The sequence below is a fragment of the Gigantopelta aegis genome, chromosome 7, assembly GCF_016097555.1.
Source record: "Gigantopelta aegis isolate Gae_Host chromosome 7, Gae_host_genome, whole genome shotgun sequence".
NCBI lineage: Eukaryota > Metazoa > Mollusca > Gastropoda > Neomphalida > Peltospiridae > Gigantopelta > Gigantopelta aegis.
Window position 1 is genome coordinate 36,607,969 of NC_054705.1, and position 23,335 is coordinate 36,631,303.

The 23,335-nt window shown below is 36.7% G+C and overlaps 1 protein-coding gene across 1 annotated transcript; it reads right to left on the reverse strand.

Annotated features, from left to right (window-relative positions):
- Window positions 1-861: 861 nt before the first annotated feature.
- On the reverse strand, window positions 862-23,335 carry LOC121377117 (40S ribosomal protein S8-like). The gene is made up of 6 exons (XM_041505002.1): window positions 23,296-23,335; window positions 22,601-22,707; window positions 12,083-12,182; window positions 10,981-11,156; window positions 9,782-9,911; window positions 862-1,020 (listed from the first exon to the last, which is right to left on the reverse strand). The coding sequence occupies exons 1-6, from the start codon at window positions 23,297-23,299 to the stop codon at window positions 911-913; spliced, it is 627 nt and encodes a 208-aa protein (XP_041360936.1). The 5' UTR covers window positions 23,300-23,335; the 3' UTR covers window positions 862-910.

Consider the following 23,335-nt stretch of genomic DNA (forward strand, 5'->3'; position numbering starts at 1 on the left):
TGACACTTCACATAACTTCCCTCACCAGTCTATACCTCCAAGCACGGTGGAAGTAGACATTTTGAGGGAGGGGAAGTTTCTAGGGGGTTTAGGATTTACTGTTGAACAATATATTGGATTCATAATAGCCCCACCTCCTTTTCTCCACCGTGCCTGCCCCTAGCATAAATTGCTCCACATGCGGCTACCCCGATTGAAGGAAAGAAAATGTTTTATTTAACGACGCACTTAACACATTTTAATTACGGTTATATGGCGTCAGACATATGGTTAAGAACCACACAGATATTGAGAGGAAATGTGCTGTCACCACTTCATGGGCTACTCTTCGATTAGCAGCAAGGGATCTTTCATATGCACCAACACACAGACAGGACAACACATACCACAGCCTTTGATATAGCAGTCGTGGTGCACTGGCTGGAGCGAGAAATAGCCCAATGTCCCCTCCGACAGGGCTCGATCCCAAACTGACCATGTATCAAGCGAATGCTTTACAACTAGGCTATGTCCCATCCCTCTCAATTGAATTTACCACTGGGTTATGTCCCGCCCCTCTCAATTGAATTTACCACTGGGCTTTGTCTCGCCCCTCTCAAATTGAATTTACCACTGGGCTATGTCTCACCCCTCTCAAATTGAATTACCACTGGGCTATGTCCCGCCCCTCTCAATTGAATTTACCACTGGGCTATGTCCCACCCCTCTCAATTTTATTTAACGACGCACTCAACACATTTTATTTACAGTTACATGGCGTCAGACATATGGTTAAGGACCACACAGATATATAGTAGAGAGGAAACCCATTGGGCTATGTCCCGCCCCGCCCGCTTGAAGAGACACATGATGAACAACAGAGACATGTATATATTTATTTCTACGAGTCCACGTTCACATGTCCAATGGTTTATTTCCCCTTCCTCGTCTTCAACTTCCTCAGGTAGAACTCGAGTTCCTTGCCCTCCAGAATGTAGCCGTCGCATCTCCCACACTGACCTGGACGTGATGATGTCTTCACTGCAAGAGAAGTATTAATTGAATTAAAGGCATACTGTCACAGACCACCGACCTATTTAATGATCTAACAAAGTATTACCTGAATAAAAATAATTTGGTTTGTCCCTAAATGTACTTTATTCAACCATCTTCATAACCACCATACTCCATTGATTAACAATATTTTGTAAACATAATTGAATTATGGCAATGGTCCACAATTCAAAAACTAAAATTGCCCAGAGGGTTGACATGGATTTCACTCCATTGTGGTTCAGTTACGGTGATGCAACAAGTAGATTTGATTTCCAACAATTAATGTAATTTTTAATTATCCATTTTTAGAGAAATAAGGTCCTTAAATCCATGCCAGTATCCATTTAAAAGAGACTGTCTTGCGGGTTTTTCGTTTCATTTTGAACATGTACCCCTTTTAAAGACTTAAAATTACATATTCAGGCTGTGAATTCAGAAGAAATCTTGTGTTTCTGAGAATCATGCATTTTGTGTCGGACGTATGATTATGAAATGGATTTCATAAGTATCTATATTACATCAGTTTTACGATTCTAGCAAAATCCTTTAAAAAAAATATACATAAGATAAGTCTTTTTTAAATAATAAAATCGTCAAATTAATAGTAATACCAGCATATTATTACAAAATATATAATTTTTCTTGAGAACATTAGTATCTACCGTATATTGCCGTGTATTAGCCAACTTTTGAAGTCTAGAAATACCTTCCAAAAGAAGAGAGTCGGCTTATACACGGAGCAGGGGTGGGGAAAAATAAAATTGTCAATCGGTCCCGCTTGATGTCATCATTAACGGAGGGGGGAGAGGGGGAAAAAAGAAAGGAATAAAAAAACCTCTTTTTTTATCACATCAGTGAAAAAAAACTAAAAAACACCCCACAAATTGTATATATTTTACATAATGGAATAAATATTATAAAAAAGGAACAAAAGTTATGAATTTAAATCCCATATACGTATAAAAAGTACGAGTATTCAGCACTGTGTCCTGAAAATTAATAAAAGATCGCACCGTTGAAGCGTTTGACAGCCTGAGCTAGCACATGTTTAGACAAAGAGATTAATAACGTCATCACTGATTGGATGAAATTTGACCTCTATTGGCTCTTGCGATAACCAGTACATGTAGCTGTTCTGCTTACTCCCACTTGTTAACAAAAAAGTGGAAACCTTTTGTTAATTTTAAAATCCTTTATAATTATTGGATAGACTACATTGAACAGTCAACAATAAATACATTTATAGATTATTTCAGTATATTTTATGCTATTTCAAGCAGTTTGTATTGCACAAAAGTCTCTTGCTTCGGACTGGGACACTCGACGAGTCGACCCGACAAAGCTCCGTACGTAGGTGTTGACAGGTGTTGATTGTAACCACCAGTTGCAAACTCTGGGTCCTTTGTTTTAATTGGAGTGTAATACGTTGATGGCTCTCTCACCAAGAATGGTGTTATTGTTAACGTCTGTTTAATCTCTTGACCGGCTCAGCAACTTTGACAAAATTAATGTCTAGTGGTTGTGGATGGACACTACTGTAGGTCCGACTTCAGTGACTGACGATAATATATACTTCGGCAGATTTCAAAATCACAGACGTCTTGCCACTAGCCATATTGACTACTATTTATTTATTATTTTAAATCATGCATGAGATACCGATGTCTGGGCAGGCCGGTCCACTTGACGGATAAGAATTTGTTCCAATAATAGAAATGGACAGGTGCTTCGGACCGACAAGAATGACAAAAGTGGGACCGGCAAACACACGTTTTTAAAAAATAATTTCGGTCTAAGAGATCGAGAATCGGTCCCAGACCGGGAGAAAAGGGCTTTTCCCCACCCCTGACACGGAGGCAACAAATTGGAGCATAAAATTCTGATGGAAAATACTCCCAACCATGACTTATAAATTTTGATCAGACCCTTAGCCTTTCAGAGATTAAGTAACAATAATTTGTGCACAGTATAAATAAAACACCCCATCATGCAATATTATAAAGTTTTTTGTTCTGGAATGCATTATAAGTTTGATGAATAATAATAAAAAATTACTTGTTTTATTGTGATTTCAATAGTAAAAACACATTCTTTCCAACTGTCCGTCATCTTTGTTTGACCTGTGCTGGGACCAGTCTTTCATATAGCAAATTTAAGATACAAAACAGTGTTTTTTCTTGAAACAAGTATTATATTTCTAATATTATTGTTTTGTTGGGAGGGTGCATTAAACTGTAAAGTAATGCCATAAATAAATTAAGCTCATTATTAACATCACCGACTGAAAAAACATAACATGAATTTCAGGACAATAATTACTCCCACTATTGTCACATGACCATACCATATACAGTGAACCAGCTGCAGTCACGGACAGCATGATCTTTTGTTTCTGTGTGTGTGTGGTGGGGGATTAAACGTGCCTCAATGATTTTACTTTTTGCTGTCCAGTGAATAAATTAATTACTCGTGTGCAGTGATATGTTGTTACAGCTTGAATTATTTATTTTTCTGTTACGCTTTATCAGTTCTAAATTAATTTTCACGGCATGTTAGATGTTAGCATTGCCGCATTGACTGCGATCGCGATTACCGTTTTTGTAATAATTAAAGGGAAAACAAATATAATGAACATGAAAAGCACAAGTCTATTTGTTGACAGTATTATTGAAATCGATACAACATAAAGGTGGAAAAAAGATGACTTCGGCGTATACACAAAGCCGATGATTTTGTACTAGATATTTAGGTCAAACTAACAGGTCGGCTTATCCAAGGAGACGGCTAATACACGGCAATATACGGTATATTCAATGGTTTTTTGGTTTGAATAATAGTAGTAGTAGTACACTGAACTGAATTTTAAGTATCGGTTATTTCATACCTGTCTTTGGCCAGAAACACAAAATGACATTCTAATCACACAAATGTATTTAATGTTATCACTCATTAAAGGCTTTTGTAGGAGATATCGCTGGCACTATAATTTGCGGCATCTCCTGCTATATTCTCCCAGGAGATATCACTTCTTATAATTTGATTGGTCAAATTTCAATTAAATCACAAGACATTATTTTGTTACGTCACTGTGCACGTTTCAGCGCTAAAAGTTAAACCATCATTAGTGACGTCACGCCACTATCGTTCTGCTAGTTTACGAGTCTACCACTGCCAAATATAGTGACATTCAACCCATATTACTGACATTGTTTACAATTGTCGCAAATGAAAATAATGATAATGGATGATAAAAAGAATACCGCCTCCTCGTATCTTGTGATATCATAATTTATCGGCACTCGTTGATTTCATACTTTTATCAACTCGTGGTGCTAAATTATGACATCACAAGACACACGGCCTTTGTTGCACCAGTTGTGGAACACTGGCTGGAACGAGAAATAGCCCAATGGGACCACCGACAGGGATCGATCCTAGACCGACCGCGCATCAAGCGAACGCTTTACTTCTGGGTTACGTCCCGTCCCTACAGCAACATTGATTTTGATTTACATTTTGACACAGTATCGAGGAAACCCTCTACATTTTCCCATTAATAGCAAGGGATCTTTTATTTGCAGTATCTCACAGACAGGATAGCACATACCACATCCATTGATATACCAGTCGTGGTGCACTGGCTGGAACAAGAAATAGCCAAATGGGCCCCAAAGGTGGGGATCGATCCCACACCTACCATGCATCAAGCGAGTGCTTTACTAATGGCTATGTCTTGCAATAAACAAGCACACACACACACACACAAAAATTCCCCTCAAAGGCTCAACAATTTTTATCCTGTTGCAAAAAAAAAAATTAAAAAAAAATAAAAAAAAAACATTGGTAAAACCTACTGTCAATTAATTTAACATGCTGTAAGGAAGTCAGAGTAACTATGACTTGGTATCCTTGGAAACCATGAAACTGCCGAAACGGCATAAAGATTTCCTCCAGTAGTTTAATATCATCATCCCACCTTACAACAGAGCTTATTTAAATTTCTCGTTTTATCTGACGACACCACTGGACCACAATGAACCCCGCGAAGCAAGCGAGTGCTTTACCACTGGGCTATGTCCCAAATGAAAGGAAGAAAGAATGTTTTATTTAACGACGCACTCAACACATTTTATTTTACGGTTATATGGCATCAGACATATGGTTAAGGACCACACAGATATTGAGAGAGGAAACCCGCTGTCGCCACTTCATGGGCTACTCTTTTCGATTAGCAGCAAGGGATCTTTTATATGCACCATCCCACAGACAGGATAGTACATACCATGGCCTTTGATATACCAGTCGTGGTGCACTGGCTGGAACGAGAAATAGCCCACCGACGGGGATTGATCCCAGACCAACCACGCATCGAGCGAGCGCTCTACCACTGGGCTACGTCCCTCCACATCACTCCCAATAAAGACACCACACCACCATTCCGTGTCGTTACTTTGTTTAGGAAAAAAGAAGGAATGTTTGATTCAATTGGACATTATGGGTCCGTTTTTCTTAAAAGCAGGTGTTTTAGCATTGTAAATGTACGTAGTTACATGTTGGCAAGTCTAAAACAGGCTTTGTAAATTTGTCCCTATATGTTTGCAAACATACAGCCAAGGACCACCAAAATAATTTGAGAGGAAACCCGCTGCCACCACATGAGAAATAGGCAAATGGTTCAGGAAAAAAAGTCTTCAGTTAAAACAAAATATCTATTAAAAAACCACCACTGCACTTCCTCCAATAGTGGACCAAAAGATGAAAATCATATTTTGTTACAATTAACACGCATTTATAACCAATTACAGGACTTGTGGAGTTAACTTCTCGATCAAAAGTTTGTTGCACCTTGAACTTTGAACCAGCCGTAAGTTATTTGGTTTAGTGAGAATTGAATATTTGCATAAACCATTTATCGGTTACGTAAAAATAAATTCAGGTAACCCATTTTCCTTTTTATTCAACCTGTTATGACCATGTAAATAATGTCCTAAATTTAATGGGCAAACGGGAAAATAGGTTATGCTAAATTAGATATGCATGAATGACGTGCCAATGAAACCATCATTCTCGCAATTTCCCCCCCCCCCCACCCCCCCGAAGCCTGTGCTACAAACAATAAGGAAGTCGGTGTAACAATGACATGGTATCCTTGAAAATCGTGAACTACCAAAATGGCATAAAGATTTCCTCTAATAGTGGACCAAAAGATGCTACAAACAATAAGTTGTAAGGAAGTCAGAGTAACTATGACTTGGTATCCTTGGAAACCGTGAAACTGCCGGAACGGCATATAGATTTCCTCCAATAGTTTTAATGTCATCATCCCACCTTACACTAAAATGTTCATTACACAGCTATCTACCATGTACATCTAACTGGAAATATTTCTTAACATCCATCCAACACAGTGCCGTTTATAACAATAAGTTGTAATGAAGCAAGTGCAACTACGTCATGGTATCCTTGGATTATAATTTGGGTTTTTTAAAAGTTACTTTGGATGACAATGGATAACGAATTATTTAATGACAGCCCAACACAAAAAAATTTACCACTGGGTGTTAGATAAAGTCATGAAACATTTTGTAATAACAGTGTTTGGCACTGTGGCGAGTCTTTACCCAAACTTAAGTTTAAACTAGTCAAAAACGTTTCTTGTTTTTTGGTTAATTTCTTCTTTTTTTCTTTCTTTCTTTTCAAACCACAGTAGATCTATGAATGAAATGCAATTTTAGCTTTCTGGCAAATTTTTAATGAAATGTTATTCGCCAAATTCAACTTTTAATCCGCAATAAGCGATAGGCGGCACATAAACTATGTTTACAGAAGCAGTCAGCACTACGACAAATTGTGTCCTTGGAAAAGGCTTGTTGCCAAAACGGCTAAGCCAGAGACCTCTAAACAATAAATCATCATCCTGCTTCTGTAGAAGAGAGAAATATTGGGACGAATTTACAAAGACTGGGATAAATCTCACACACGTGTAACTAAACACATTTACAATGCTTAAACACCTGTTTTTAAGAATAGCAGGTTTTGTAAATTTAGCCAGTTTTGTTGAACAGAACACTCGAAACATTTTTAATTACAATTATATGGTGTTGAGTGCACAGATAGAGGAAAATACACCAGCCATTGCCAATTCCCCATGGACTATTTTGAAATGTCAACCAGGGTGTGCATTTAACGGTCGCCCAATTGCCCATGGCGAGTCAAAATAGTGTCTGGAAAGTCAAAACCGCATCACGTATTGCCCGCCTGGCGACTGAAAAATTTAGCAGATTGTATTATGTATCAAAATGCAAATAACTAATGTTTGTAAGAGATCTGAAAGTTATTTTTTATTTATTGTTTTCAACTGGTTTCCTATTAGTATCGGAGAAAACAAACCATATAGGACATAATAGTGACCATTTCCCCAGTCTTATCCCATTCAGAATGCCTCGGCCAGTTTTAGATTATGTATTCAGAAAGCCTCGGCCACGTAAATGTATTCGTATGTTCAATCGGAACACCTCTGCCAAGTCCGTCTTTACTTTCCATTTAGTTCAATCAGAACAACTCGTCACATTCCATTACGCTATGTTTCGCAGAAAGATTTTGTTTACGAGTTTTTTTTCGAAGTTACATTGTGTTGGAACGTTTTCGTTTCTTGCAGAATATACCGAGTCTACTATACCAAACACCCAATCCTCACTGCGAATGATGTCAACAGCTATCACTGCCTGTGTACGTGTGGGTGTTCAGTCACTTATTATTAACTTGTTCCAAAATCTAACGGTATTTATTGGATAAACTTTTAATCTGCCATCCGAGTGTGTAGATTTCTAAACAGTCAGGTTTTGTAATTAGTTCCCCGTTTGACATTGGCTCACATTAACGAATGATACTAGCTCACTTTATTGTACGATATTCACACAATATTCTAGTACGTTATTATAGTTATTTACTTTGTATGGTTTAATATTGTTGTTATCGTTATTATCTGTTAAATAATTAATTAGTGATGGTCAATAGGGATTGTGTTGTTTATTTCTTTAGTGATTTGAATATTGTTTGTACAGATTGCTGTCACCGTAGTATGCTTTTTTTAATTCCTCTTCATACGGCCATAAAAACACCGTATTCATTCCAAAACCCAGCCTTGGTAAAACATTCAAGATGTTTGATTGTGTGGGTCTCATGCCAACATAATAATTATAATTTAATTACAACAGTTTGTAATAAAACTAAAACAAGTTCTCTCTCTTTCCTTCTTTTGTGTTGTTATTATTGTTTGTATGATATAATAACATGTTTTTGAAGTGCCAAAACATTATAATACTCTCCAAAATTACAGAAAACGATGAAAGAGCCAAAACTTCCATGAAGAAAAGGCCATCAAAGGAAAAGTTACCACAAAAAATGAGAAAAAAGAAGAAAAAAGCAGCTTTGCGATCTGCAAGTTGCAGCTAAGCAGAGAGATGTTAAGGGAAGGGCAGTTCTGTAAGGGAAAAATAAGTACACTGGTGGCACCTAAGTCTGCGCACCTAAGCATTTACAAGTGTTATATTTTTAAGTTAAAATCTTTCTTTAAAAATATTTGTTTCACCACCACAGTACAATGGACCAATGAACGTGTGTTGCTAATGAAAGTTATTTTAATTTTAATGTTTTTTAAACTCAAGTAACGAGTGCATTTTTAGTGGGACCCCCCTGTATTTACTGGCCTGCATGATGGCACATGAGTCTGCGCAGCAAAACAACACTTCTGTCGCTAAATTTTTTACAGAAATAGCAAACAAATAATGAATCCGATTTTTTGCAAGTTCTAAATAACAAACACTTCCTGTTATAGTCTGTTTCAGAAAAATTTAGATTATACAAATTGGACAAATATAAATGGTGTTCCATGATCCTTAGTTTGGACAACACAAAATGACAATATATAAAAAGCCGATATCAATTTTTTTTTATCATTATTCAACAAACATTTTCTGTTATTAACTGTGTAAAATGAGCACAAATAGTGTTTGTTAAGATATATAGGACAATAAATGATAATTTTGAAAGACTATAGCTAAAATAGGCCATGCTGTTAAGTGCAGGCTTCAAAATCTGTGTGCAGCCATTTTGCATTATGTCACTCCGAGGGAAATTCAAAGTATGCTTGGATGTTTACGTTAACAGATAAAATAAAACATTTATTTCATTTATGGATTCATAAATTACAATAAGGTATGTACTTAAGCTTCTATGTAAACTTGTGTAAGTTGATATACAAGGTTGATCATTACAGCATTGACAGACATGTGAAGTGTTGACAGGTGATACAAAAACACATTGATCGAGGCTGGCAAAGTATATTTTTAGTGCATTAATTCAGAGGGTTTTTTTTTCAATCAAAATGCTATCGATCAGTTTTATACATATATTCACAATCAAGATGTGTTGTTTTAACCATTGTTTTATGAATTAAATTAACGTTGTTTACAAACATACCCCAACACTTGTTTCAAGGCGTAATGTAACGTAATTGACGTGCCCAGACTTTTGTGCCGCGCAGACCAAGGTGACATGAGTGTAACCAGTTTTTTTTACTGTAAACTTCCTTATAATGATGCATTCCTGGCAAGACATTATTGGTATTTTAGGAATGAAGTCCAGATCCCTAAACTGACTACAGAAGAAAAAACTAAATCTGCCAATCCACAGAGAACTGATGGCCTTGAAATAAATATCCGCTATGTAAGTCGTAAACGATTACCTATGACTTTCCCTGTAGCAAATTGATCTTCCAGAGCCTGTTCTACTTTCGCCGTTTTCTTCCGCTCATCATATTTCTTCTGTGTTTTCTTCGATCGTTTCTTGTTGATCAAATCTTCTTCTTGGTCAGACTAAAGGAAAGGATAGGAAATATTTGGTTAACTACACATCAGCACATTTTAAACTATGGCTGTTTGGGTGTGGATCCAGAAAATATTTCTATTTAACGACGCACTCAACACATTTTATTTACGGTTATATGGCGTCAGACATATGGTTCAGGACCACACAGATTTTGAGAGGAAACCCGCTGTCGCCACTACATGGGCTACTCTTCCGATTGGCAGCAAGGGATCTTTTATTTGCGCGTCCCACAGGCAGGATAGCACAAACCATGGCCTTTGTTGAACCAGTTATGGATCACTGGTCGGTGCAAGTGGTTTACACCTACCCACTGGGCCTTGCGGAACACTCACTCAGAGTTTGGAGTCGGTATCTGGATTAAAAATCCCATGCCTCGACTGGGATCCGAACCCAGTACCTACCAGCCTGTAGACCGATGGCCTGCCACGCCGCCGGTCGTGGGGGTGGAGAGCACATTGAACAACCTGTGAAAAGGGCACTTCAATGGACACAAACTGAGGGGCGAGGAGAGAGACCAATATATTTAGTGGGGTACAGGTCCCTCTGGTCCCTAGCTTGGGTCTGCCTCTTGACAGTTATTTTTAAACATGGTTAAAGAAAAGAGGAAATTAAAGCCGGTAAAAGCAGCAGAGATATTTTTATATGCAAATATCCATTAAGCAGGTTAGTATATGCCATGAACCTTCGAGGGAGCAGGACATACTTTGGTGGTAAAGTGTCCACCTGATGCAGTCAGTCAGTGAGGGATCCATCCATGTCGGTGAGCCCACTGAGCTATTTTTCATTCCAGCCAGTGCACCACAAATGGTATATCAAAGGCTGTGGTATGTGCTATCTTGTCTGTGGGATGGTGCACATAAAAGATCCCTTGCTACTAATGGAAAAATGTAACGGGTTTCCTCTGGGACTAATGTCAAATTGAAATGTTTGACATCAACCGCCATTTATGAATTAATAATCAATGTGCTCTAATGGGTGTCCACAAAAAAACTAAACTTTTAAACTGTTGGGACATGGCGAAAAACAATTTTGGCAGACATTGAAATGTAAACATACCAGCTTGACTCCCTTCTTTCGTCCGAGGTGTGTGGCATAGTGCGACTCGTACCACTGTCGGAACGGGGTGGAGTCCACCTGAATGATGCAGCCCTTGACGAGTGTCTTAGTTCGCACAAGCTCGTTGTTGCTGGCGTTGTAGACGACGTCAATGATACGTGTCTTCCTCGTCACACCTGCAAGACAAATTTATAAAAAAGAATTTCAGTTTAACAACACCTCAGCAAATCTTACATTGAGATTTTGACACATGGTTGAAATAAACTATACACATATATGGTTGAAAGAGAAAAACCGTACTTCTACCCAATATGCAGCAAGAATGTTTTAAAAAAAGAAAGAAATGTTTTATTTAACGACGCTCTACACATTTTATTTACGGTTATATGGCGTCAGACATATGGTTAAGGACCACACAGAATTTGAGAGGAAACCCTCCGTCGCCACTACATGGGCTACTCTTTCCGATTAGTAGCAAGGGATCTTTTATTTGCGCTTCCCACAGGCAGGATAGCACAAACCATGGCCTTTGCTGAACCAGTTATGGATCACTGGTCAGTTGCAAGTGGTTTACGCCTACCGATTGAGCCTTGCGGAGCACTCACTCAGGGTTTGGAGTCGGTATTTGGATAAAAAAAATCCCATGCCTCGACTGGGATCCGAACCCAGTACCTACTAGCCTGTAGACCGATGACCTAACCACCGAGGCCGGTAGAATGTTCTATAATGTTCACATAGATGTGCAATTTGTAAGTTATTGGCTGTGACATGTACAACCACTCTCCCCCTCCCCCAATAAAGGACCACAAATGTTAATTAGAAATTTTATTTTAAAAACAATGAAACACAAATACTCAAAAATAATTTCTAAATTGCACAACGAACATCAAACATCTCTAAAGGAAAACAAATCGGGCAGATGGGGACAAAAAAAAAAAAGGATTTGCTTTAGTATGACCTTACAACCTTTCTTACCGACTAGTTAAGTGTAACCTTGGTTAAATTGTGGTGTCATTTTAGTAAACTCACTTTCCGAGCCCCAGGAGAAATTGCCCTGGTTAGTTTGTGGTTATTGGTGTTTTAAAAGAATAATTAAACTCACTTTCCGAGCCCCAGGAGAAATTGCCTTGGTCGAGTCTAAGGGCTCTGTATTTCTTGTTTCCACCACGAGTTCGCACTGTGTGAATTCGCTTAGGTCCAAGCTGAAAATGGAATAAATATTTTAAGTTGAGATGAGATGAACTATTACATTTTTTAAATACCATTTAGCATCTGAAACAAATGTTTTTCTCTCTCCCACACAAAGAAAGTAAAAATTTAACCACCTATTCTGCCCCTATTGAAAAGGCGAGTTTAAAAGCAGGGAACATCGTGTTCAGTATCGCGTAGCACAAGTTTCAGAGATCGCTACCCAAATTTTTAAACGTTAAACATTAGTTGTTAATCAATTTTCAATCATTGACTAGAAATATCGCTAATCAAGACAGGTTTACAGTAATCCGAGATTGAAAGTGGGTTATCAAAAATAAAATACGGAAATATTAATATAATCAAGGTTATATAATACCAAGACTGGTCCTACATGCAAGTATAACGGTTGCACAATAATATAAAATGGAGGCTCCATTCAAAAGATTAAACTTTTTATTGTTTAGACACACTACTAGAGTAGATTGATTAATCCATTTAAACGGTACATGTATGCAAAGCATCAGACAAAACCATATATTTAAAGTTTTATGCGAAGAATGTGGAACCGTTCTGGAGCAAATAGTGGAAAACGTTAATTTCTGAATAATCAAAAAGGAAGGAAGGAAATGTTTTATTTAACGACGCACTCAACACATTTTATTTGGTTATATGGCGTCAGGCACATGGTTAAGGACCACACAGATATTGAGATAGCAAACCCGCTGTCGCCACTTCATGGGCTACTCTTTTCGATTGGAAACTTTGAAAAATGTTTAACATGAAACATTCAGAGCAAGCTGTTGTAGGATACGCCTGTCCTGGGCACAAGTACCGGTCCTTCCATCCAGAACAGGAAAGTGTTAGGTGGGTAGAGGGGGGACTGCCTGCACTGGCAGATGCAAGGTTGCACCAGCAGTCCGACCATAGGAAAGGTGGTATGGTGCTATGTAATTTGGAATGTCCCATAGGTGCGCATTTTGATGAAGGAAATTTGGCGCAATTTGATGGTCGTTCTAAAGAATAAAAGGCAGGGAGCTATGTATAGGTTTGCATTTTAGTAGGCCGAGAGAGCTCGTTTCTTTTCGATTAGCAGCAAGGGATCTTTTATATGCACCATCCCACAGACAGGACAGTACATACCACGGACTTTGTTACACCAGTTGTGGAGTATTGACTGGAACGAGAAATAGCCCAATGGGTCCACCGACGGGGATCAATCCTAGACCGACTGCATCAAGCGAACGCTTTACCACTGGGCTACATCCCGCTACGATGAATAATCAAAACATTAATTTTCTCAACCACATGTGATGCACTGTTGTCTTACCTGGAACATCAGACAATAAAACTTCAGCACTGCGATCAGTCGAAAGATGGTGATTTGTTTCAATCATCATTTGTTCCAGGTCGCAACACTCAACTACATTATAAAAATAATTGATGCCAAGTTGAAAGTGATAATTTTTGCTTTTTATATTTGGTGCAAAGGTTACTGCTTTAAAATTGATGTAGGCAGGCTCAAAATTGCTGTATTTTTAAATTGCCATGCGTATCAAAATCTCAAGTTCGAGGCCAGTCAACACAAAATTTTTTATATTATCAATTCAACACCCCTAAAATCAAATCAAAACTGAGCATGAACTTCTCTAGTCCTTGAAAAAAGTAAAAGTTTGTTTTACTTAACGACACCACTAGAGCACATGGATTTATTTATCATCAGCTATTGGATGTCAAACATTTGGTATTTTCACAGTCTTCGAGACAAAACCTGCTACATTTTTTCATTAGTAGCAAGGGATCTTTTATATACACCATTACACACAGGACAACACATACCACAGCCTTTAACATACCAGTTGTGGTGCACTGGCTGGAACGAGAAATGGCCCAATGGGTTCACTTCGACTATTTTTTTTTATTAAACTTGTAGATTAGGGTCTCCATGCTGTTAAACTTGGGACTTAAGGACATCAGACATACGGTGTCATCATCAATCTCAGTCGAAAGATGGTGATGAAATTTGATCATCATCTGTCCATACAGTACAAAATTAGTGTACAGAAATTCAGCATCTGGTACTCGAAGATTATTAAACTTTTCATCCAGCTGACCGACAAGAATGATCCCGTGAAATAATTTTCACCTCAACAACTGTCTACCAATCATCATAGAATTATAGGATATTACACAAGCTTCCATTTCGTATCACATTTATGTCCCAAGTGAAATCATTTTTCAATGAAAAGTATTCATTAAGGACATAAACATGATTCGAAATGGTCACGAGTTCGATATCCTATTTATTATCCATAATCAGTCTTAATTTATATTACCGTATATCTTCGCCTGTAAGTCGATCTCGGCTATAAGTCGAGTCCCTAATTTCAAGCCCTGAAAACATATTTTTTTATTGACCCGTTTATAAGTCGACCCATGAAAAACTACTTATAAATATTGAAATATTTCTTATTTTCAGCACATGAGAACAATAATATTTGAACAAAAGAAAATTATTTTACAAACTTCGGTTTTCACGTTGTGTACATCGCAATATAATCAGACTATTCCAATCAAACTATCATTATTACATAGCATCAAAACGAAATATTCCCTTAGTAGAGAGTGAAAGCTGTTTGACTGTTACTGTATAGTACTGTACAGATGGTTTTGTGCACAGACAACGACTTTATTTATAAACACTGACAACAGATCACTACGATAAAACTGAAAGTATCACGTTTTCCGCCATATTAATACATGTAAGGAGGATAACTCTGGAAAGTACACTGGTTTTTGTACCAAATGATGTGTGTCCCTATTGCTCTAGATAGTGAACTGCAGAGATCAGTCTATTTTAAGGGAAAGCTCAGTAATATTCATGAAGTTAATCACCGCCAAAACATTGTTTGAACAACCATTAATGCCAGTGACCAGATTTCAAAATAAACTCAGGCAACAGGTAGTTAGTATTGTTTACATTTTTACTATTAGTGATGACTGTTAATTTAACTAAGTGGACTGTTGTCTTGGCATGTGAGTGAGATCGTACGCCTTTTCGCATAACCAAAACCGTTCTAATGCCAAAAAAAAATAGGTTATAAAAAATAAATGTGTCAAATTAACATATTTGAGTATAAATATATGGCATACTTCAACAATAAAACTTGTAAAATAATCCCCAAAACAGTAATATTTTTTGGTGAAATTTTTTTACCCTCTTATAAGTCGACCCCCCCAAGTTGTAAAATAATTTTTGGGTGAAAAAAATTCGACTTATAGGCGAAGATATACGGTACTCAACTCATTTGGTTGGCGTTCCTGTAAGGTTGTCATTTCCACTAAGGTAGGTGCACCAAAACTCAGTACCGGCCCCAAAATACCCTAATTGTGTTACAGAATATATAACAAAAAATATGCTATATTACAGCCCCCTTTTATTCAGATTGATACGCTTGAAAGTACTGATGAATAAACGCCCAAAGAGGCTCAAACAGGGTACACGTTATAAAACTTGGGGGAGGGGTATTTCTTTAGAATTACATAACATTTTCAAAACAATCTTATTTTTATTTGTAAGAGCTAATGAAGTTATTTTGGAGGGTGGGGTACCTCAATATGTCACACTTCAGTGATTGGCAGACTACATCCAAGTTCAGACAGCTAACGTTTCACCAACACTTGCAAATTATTTTGACTGGTTCCAGAAGTGGCAATTTGGTTTACTGTGTAGCGTAAAAAAACTGTCTAGCTAGAGCGAGTGTCGGCGTAAAGTGGTCGACTGAAAATAACCTGTGTATGTATATGCATATGCACACACACATGGTCAGCTATTAGTATATGGTACACGAGATTGCCCGATGGCGATATATCGGGTTTTTTTTACAGTTTTCGTACAGGAATGTGTAACCCAATATGTTGGCAGATGGCCGTAAAACAGGATAAATTTATGTATATTTAAATACAGAATATCTGTGTTCAAAAATGTTTTAGGCAATAAGTGGAGAGGGCGGAATAGCAGAGGGCGGTATGACGAGGTCTGACTATTTCTGTTCATCTTCTATACTAAATAAAAATTTTTTTTAGAGTAGAACATACTTTATTTCCTATTTTGAGCCATGCATTTGTGCAAATGTCAAAAATGCCCCCAGCTACAAGGCATAAAATTTCACACAAACCATCATTCCATTCACATGTCAGCAATTCAACTTTAAATATAAACTCTGTCACGGCTAGTGCCGACACTCACCAAATTCACCTATTTCGTATTTCAAAAGCACTTGGTAAATATTATTTTAATGTGGCAAAATAATTTCATGTAATAATTGGTATTTTGTTACAAAAAAACCTGTTTCTGCAATTTGTTAAGTTTTAATAGATAATTTCGCAAAATTTTCTGACCACCAAATGTTTGTTACAACTTCAGGACATCAGAAATAAGCTGTCATCATCAATCTCAGTCGAAAGATGGTGATGAATGTAATCATCATCTGTCCCCGTGCTACAAAATCAGGGTACAGAAATTCAGCATCAGGCCCCTGCTTATAAAACTGTTGAGACTTCAGGGTTTCTGCCAGAGGGTAAAATGGGTATGGCACCATACCCAAATTTGTTCGCAAAGTTAACCTTTTGACAAAATTAAGTACTCTTTATCATTACTGTATGATTTTCTTAACCCTTACCCCTTTTCGGCAAGTCGTCCTTATTTCCCCTCCTTAACAATTTTAAAGAAATATCCCTTATAATTAGTTTAAGGTTCGGGTTAGCGATAGTTATATACAATACCTTTTAAAACAGTTCGTTCTATAAAACCAACATATTGTTTATATTTCGTAATCCAGTATCGCTGTTTTTCCTTTGAAAAATGTATTAATTTTGACCATTCTGTGAAAAATTCCCTCCCCAAAGGTGCTTTTGGAAGAAATATAGCACAGAAGACAGAACGAGGCATTATGTGACTAAATCTTCGTTTTATTCCGTCAAAATACACCCCATGAGATTTTAAGTATTAAAATGCAGTTTCACTTGTTGATCCACTGCGTGGTTGAGTGGTTGGAGTACTCTACTAGTCCTGATGGTCTGGAGTTCGAATCCAGGCCTAGCACTACGTTATTTGTAGTGTTTAATGCAATACCCAGTGGATATGGCTAATTCAATACCCCACATTTAAGGGGAGGGGGGGGATACGAAAGTCATTCCCCATTTTCTTTCTGGGTGACGTTCAGAAATAAAAACTGGCAAACTTAATAATTACAGGAAGTTTATTATAACGTTGAGCATTGTACAATTTCAAGAACCTAAAGTTGGACTAGTATTCCATTGTTTCCAACAAATGTTCAGGGCTCATCCTGGATCAAAAATACCTGTAGCCAAAATATTAGCCAAATGGAATTTTTATTAGCCATATTGAAAATGCTTTAGCCAAATTTGTTTTACGCAGTACTGTATAAGAGTATTTATATATGAATATGAAAATGTATCTTTTTCAGCTAATTGTGTACAGACTGGAATAAATAGGAATAACAAAACCTCAATGGGGGTAGGGGCAGTTAATATATTTTTCTTCGAGTTTTTCGATGGGGATGGGGTTATGCATTATCTTCAGAGTTTGAAGTCAGTACCCCATACACCCACCCCCACTTCTAAGGCCTATGACATTAAATTAACATACAGAAATATGGGGGTGGGTGGATGTTTATTTTCTTTCTCCTTTTTCCCCAAATAATTTTTTTAGAGCTTTTTTAATATAGAGCTCATTATTTCTTTAAATAGCAATCTTTGTTAATTTGAATTGGTTTTTTGTTTTTTTTTTTTTTTAAGTGACCCAACAATTCCCCACCCCAAACAATTTTGTAATTTCAGTGTTCTACGTTGCGACCAAAATGGTCGCCAATGCGACCAAAATGTTGGCATGGCGAATGATTCCAAAAACGTCTAAGTATTAAATTATTTGCCATGTGCGTTCAGACCTACATGGTTCATACAGCCACTCACCACTAAAATTCAAGGCCTTTTTAAGGCTTTTTCAAGTCAGCAAAAACCTTTTTCAAAGATCCTACTTACAAGTTACATGTTGTTGTAAAAATACATTGCCGCCATTTGCATACATACTTTCAGCATGTTACGGCACGGAAATTACTGACTGTCAAAGGGAAATAACTATTTCATACCGTGATCGATTTTAAAGTAATTTTCCATAGCTAAAAACTGTTTATTTGTGGATTATTATTTTTAAGTATATCAATAATAGTAATAAGTTTATTAAAATACATAATTCACTACATATGATTATCTGCTAAATTCAAGGGCTTTTCAAGGCCAAACTACAATATTCAAGGCAATTTTCAGTTTCAAGACCTTTTCAAGACGGCACCTCAAATTCAATGCCTTTTCAAGCATGTGCGAACCTTGTCCTAACAGCGAAAACAAATGAAATTTGTTGACATCATTGTGCAGTCGGAACATTTCGTTACTTACGAAGTTGTCCGATTGATCACTGTGAATTCCGTATTAATTGTCAGTACTGTTCGGAACTCATCGTTGATTTTAGTAATTTGGTGAAAACATGACGATAATACTGACACAATGCACTATACCTATTGTAGAAAAATTAGCAAGCATGTTGCTGGCATAAATCAAATGAGGGGGGAGATTTTTTTCTTGTATATCCACCACCCACAAAATAATATTTTAGTTAAACGGTAGGATATGTAGGAAAAAAATAGCAGTCATATGAGGCATAGAATTATAATTACAGTCCCTCCCACCTCCCTCATGCGATCAGTTCTGAAATGGTCCTCATTTCAGATTCATGATTGAGTGAAAACTAAACAATTTCACTGTTTCAAGCTATTTATTTAATTTACTCTCGAGTGCCAAATAAACGTACACCTACGTTTATTAAATTTGTGGAAAAAATGTTGGTGTCTACGCTTATTCAGCACCCTAAATTTAATTACATCTAAAAAAAAATGTAACCCCCTACACTAATTCGGCACCCAATGCTTATTACAATTCTTAATTTATCAAATGCCTCTATTAGGGGTACCGATTTTCCGCCATCATGGAATCGCAGACGGAATTGCAAATCTTAAAAGGAATTTACAATTTTCCGAGTTGTCAAATAAAATGCCAACTTTTGTGGTCAGATAATATATTTATTTATTTATTAATATACATATTGTTATTCTGCTTAACTGATCATTTGAACCATTAAGGCACAACAAAGTATGTTACTCTACAACAAAATGTAAACACATGTTTCCAAACATTGTTGGACGCCATTTTGTTTTTATCGCTCGGCTCGGTTCGGTTTTATTCGGTTGGGTAAATTCCTAGGATGCGTTCGATTGAGTGCTCGCCTGTAACTCAATGCAACAGTTTATGCAAGCACTTTATATAAATTAATCAATTACACTTCAACACTTCATCTTTTCACCAAACATTGAAGACGGGGGTACCGAATTCTTAAAGGTAAATATGACTTTTTGTTAAGCTATGTATACTAGAGTAGATAAAGTACAGTTCCTTTATATATATTTTTTTTACATTACAAATTCCACTCATTTTAATTACAAATTCCACTCAACCTTTTTATTTTCACTTGCAAATAGTTTATTAGAAATTAGCGAGAAAAATTAAGCAGAGTTACATCCCCTAACCGCATTCCAGTTCCGGCGCGTTCCGCTAACAGCTGGCATGGCCGATGACCACAGTTGTTTGTGAATCTTCAGCTGAGGTTTATGCATGCCAGCCCCTGGCATCATAAATGTCCCCACCTATGCTTTAAAAATAAAGAATGATACAGGTAAAAAGTAAGTTGATGAAATTACGTTTTGTTATAATTGACCATGTGTTAAATATAGGAGATGAATCTAGCGAGCTGTCATCCACCCTGATTGTTTTGCTTTTCTTGCATGGAACTTTTGGATTTTTTTTCAAAGCTGCAATCTCGCCTCACATTAATTATTATAATTTCATTTAAATGTACAAACAGACTTACAGTTTTAATTAATTGTGTGTGACAGTGACACAGTTGTAACAGTTAGACAATAGAAACATATGTTTATAGTGAACACATTATTTCATACTATGGAATTTACTACAAGTTATTTATTTCTGAGCCGCTTGTTTTCTAAATTACATGTACACACAACAATAGTATATTTTTGTTATTCCCAAAACTTATTTTTATTTTTACGTCAAACCAAACTGATTTCATTACTAGTAAATTTTTACAGTTTAGCTAAATTTTCAGACCCTATGCTAATTCAGCACTACTCTTACTGGGGTTTTTTTAAATTTCCACACCCTATGCTAATTCCGCACCCTACTTTTAATTGATTTTAGAAAATGTTCCAGACCCCATGCTTATTCAGCCCCTATGTTTATTAGGCACTCGAGAGTAGCAGCATAAGTCATCTATAATGTTATGATGGTTACAACACATTCATAAATGATACAAAATGAGTAGTGTCACACTGTGGGCGAGTAAAAAAAATGTGTCCACTAGCCAAAGAAGAGTAAGTTATAAAACCGAGTGTAGAACACTGAATTTGTGCCATGTTGTTGCTGTTGATTTCAGCGTTGTGTTAAATGCTTGTGATTTCTGCTTGCAAAATACCTCGGCTAACAATACCGACTTCACAGTATACTCCATTTAGTTAATAAAAAAATAAATATAAAATAAAAAACCGTTAATAAAATTAAAATGTACGGTCTTTTTTAAATCCAGCTAACTTATTAAATGTCACCTCACAGTCTTACAAATTTATAGCTAAAATTATCTGACAAATATGATTATTGTAAACTACTTTTATTCAGTGTACATTTAACTGCAATTTGTATAAATACTGCACGTTCATTTCCCGCGATAGCGATCTGCATGCCTGCTCTCGACCATGGGTACGAAATTAACAAAGAAATAGGAATAAACAAAAACTGCAGTTAGGTATTCATTGATGCGAACAACTATTGTTTTTCTACAAATTTACATCAAGATTTACTTTTGCGTAATCGTATTGTTTAATGTCCGCAACGATATCTCTTGACACGCGGGTGTCGAATGATTCTGAAGCGTGACGTATATTCGCGCCGAGGGCTGTCCTTAGTTCAGCCAACGACCGTTCTTCCTAACGTTCGCGCGAACTATTTGATTGGTGTTCGTCATGTCCATTTGGTTTAACGTGAAGCACAAAAACCAGTCTAGCGAACGTTTTGTTTTCGCTCTGTCTGGCTGAACTCTGCCCTTGAGATAGCCTACATGTCTTTTGGCCCTGAACTGGCATGTGTATTAAAATTGACGCGCTTTGTCTATATTACTTTAGTTCAAAGATTTTACAAAGTAAAAATAACAAGTTACAGATCTTCCAGACATTGCTGTCATACATGTTGAATGCATGCCGTTAAAATTAATAACCGTGATTATTAAAATAAGCAAACATAAGGCCTACGCTGAATTCTGCATGACACCATTTTTTTTGTTACCGGTCGCGAGATCGCCATTATGCTAATTGAATATTTGTTATTATTATTATGTTTGATGTGTCGGATAGATTATGTAACCGTTGTTCACTTCAGAAGACAGAAAATGGCTTAGCCAAAATTTTAGCCACTTGCAAATTTTATTAGCCTTTTTTTTTTTAATTAGCCAATGGCTAATTTGGCTACCGACAGCGCGAGCCCTGAATGTTTTAGACACTCGACTCATGTGTCAAACCAGTAGTACAATGTTATATTGCAACAGTTGTAACTTGCAACCAGTCTAAACTAAATGCTCAGTTGAGACAAAAGTGTGCATGGACCGCTGGGAGGGGGGTGGCGCGGCTAAATTATCTACTGTTATTTTATCTGTAAAGGAACATATATTAGATATAATATTTCACAAATGTTGAAAACAGGTTTAACGTAAACAGAAATCCAAAAGTGTCATAAAGTAGAAAAATACAAACATTGCATAATGAGCTTTAAAAAACAAACATTTGGAACGTCACTGTAGCATAGAAGAATTATTGATAAAGTGAAAGTAACTTGGCCACCGCAAAAAAAGAAAAGGAATCTGGAAGTGTATCCGTTTTGTTTCAGTACTGAGGCTGATATTTAGTCCTTTCACAATATAATTAACTTTAGAAAGCATCACAGAATCTGATTAATAAAATGTTTTGTTTTGTATTATGTTTTAACTTTATGTTTGAGCTAAAAATTATGTTTAAAATATAATTTCAACATAACAATGAGGTAACTGATCAGTTAACCCACAGGTTACGCAAATATAATTCACGTAACTGAACAATTGGTTGCCTAGGTAAAAACCATGTGAACCGACTTCGTGACCTCCAATTTTGAAATATTGTGACCTCCAATTTTGAAATATTGTCCCGTTAAAATTAAAATATGACACCAACACAAAAAACAATAAACCTTCAATTTTTACCTTGGTCATGGCTGCTGGTCGTCCCAGTTCGAACTTCCTCTTCTTGCGCATCTGAGCCTTGCGGCCTCCAGTCTTTCGGCGCTTGTGCCATTTATCTCGAGAGATACCTAATAAACAAACAAAAACAATGAGTATTTTAAAGTCTTGTGGTGTTCACATTGAAACATTTGTTTGGGGTATTTTTTTTATTTAATTTCACATACATCTATCAAAATAAATGGCTCAGTTATCAATACTCATAGCTCCGCATTGTGGTGACCAGCAGATATTAAACGGGGTGGGGGGAGGTCAACTTTTCGGGGGGAACTGGGAAAATATGAACTGGCCCATTTTTTTGCAGTCTCCCAATACTTAATTTTTTAAGTCTTAAATACATCGACTTAAAATCAACCATACAAAATGCGATGTTTTGGACAAAGACAACCTACCACTATTTCTCCTTTAGTTACAGATCTGATGAATTTACATTTACGTTATTATTCAACTGCATTGTGTTTTATAGATCACCAGAAGTTTTCGGCTCACGTGCATTATTAAAAAAATATCTGATATACACCAAATACTACATAATTTTATTGATCATTTAAGTATTTAACATGTCTGCAGCACGTCTCATGTAGAGAAAAGTCCTAAGACATGATGAAATATCTAGATGGTATGCGATTTATTCACGCTGCCAATACACTACAACATACCCATTTCGAGATGGAAGGTAAAAGGAAGGTCAAGGCCGAC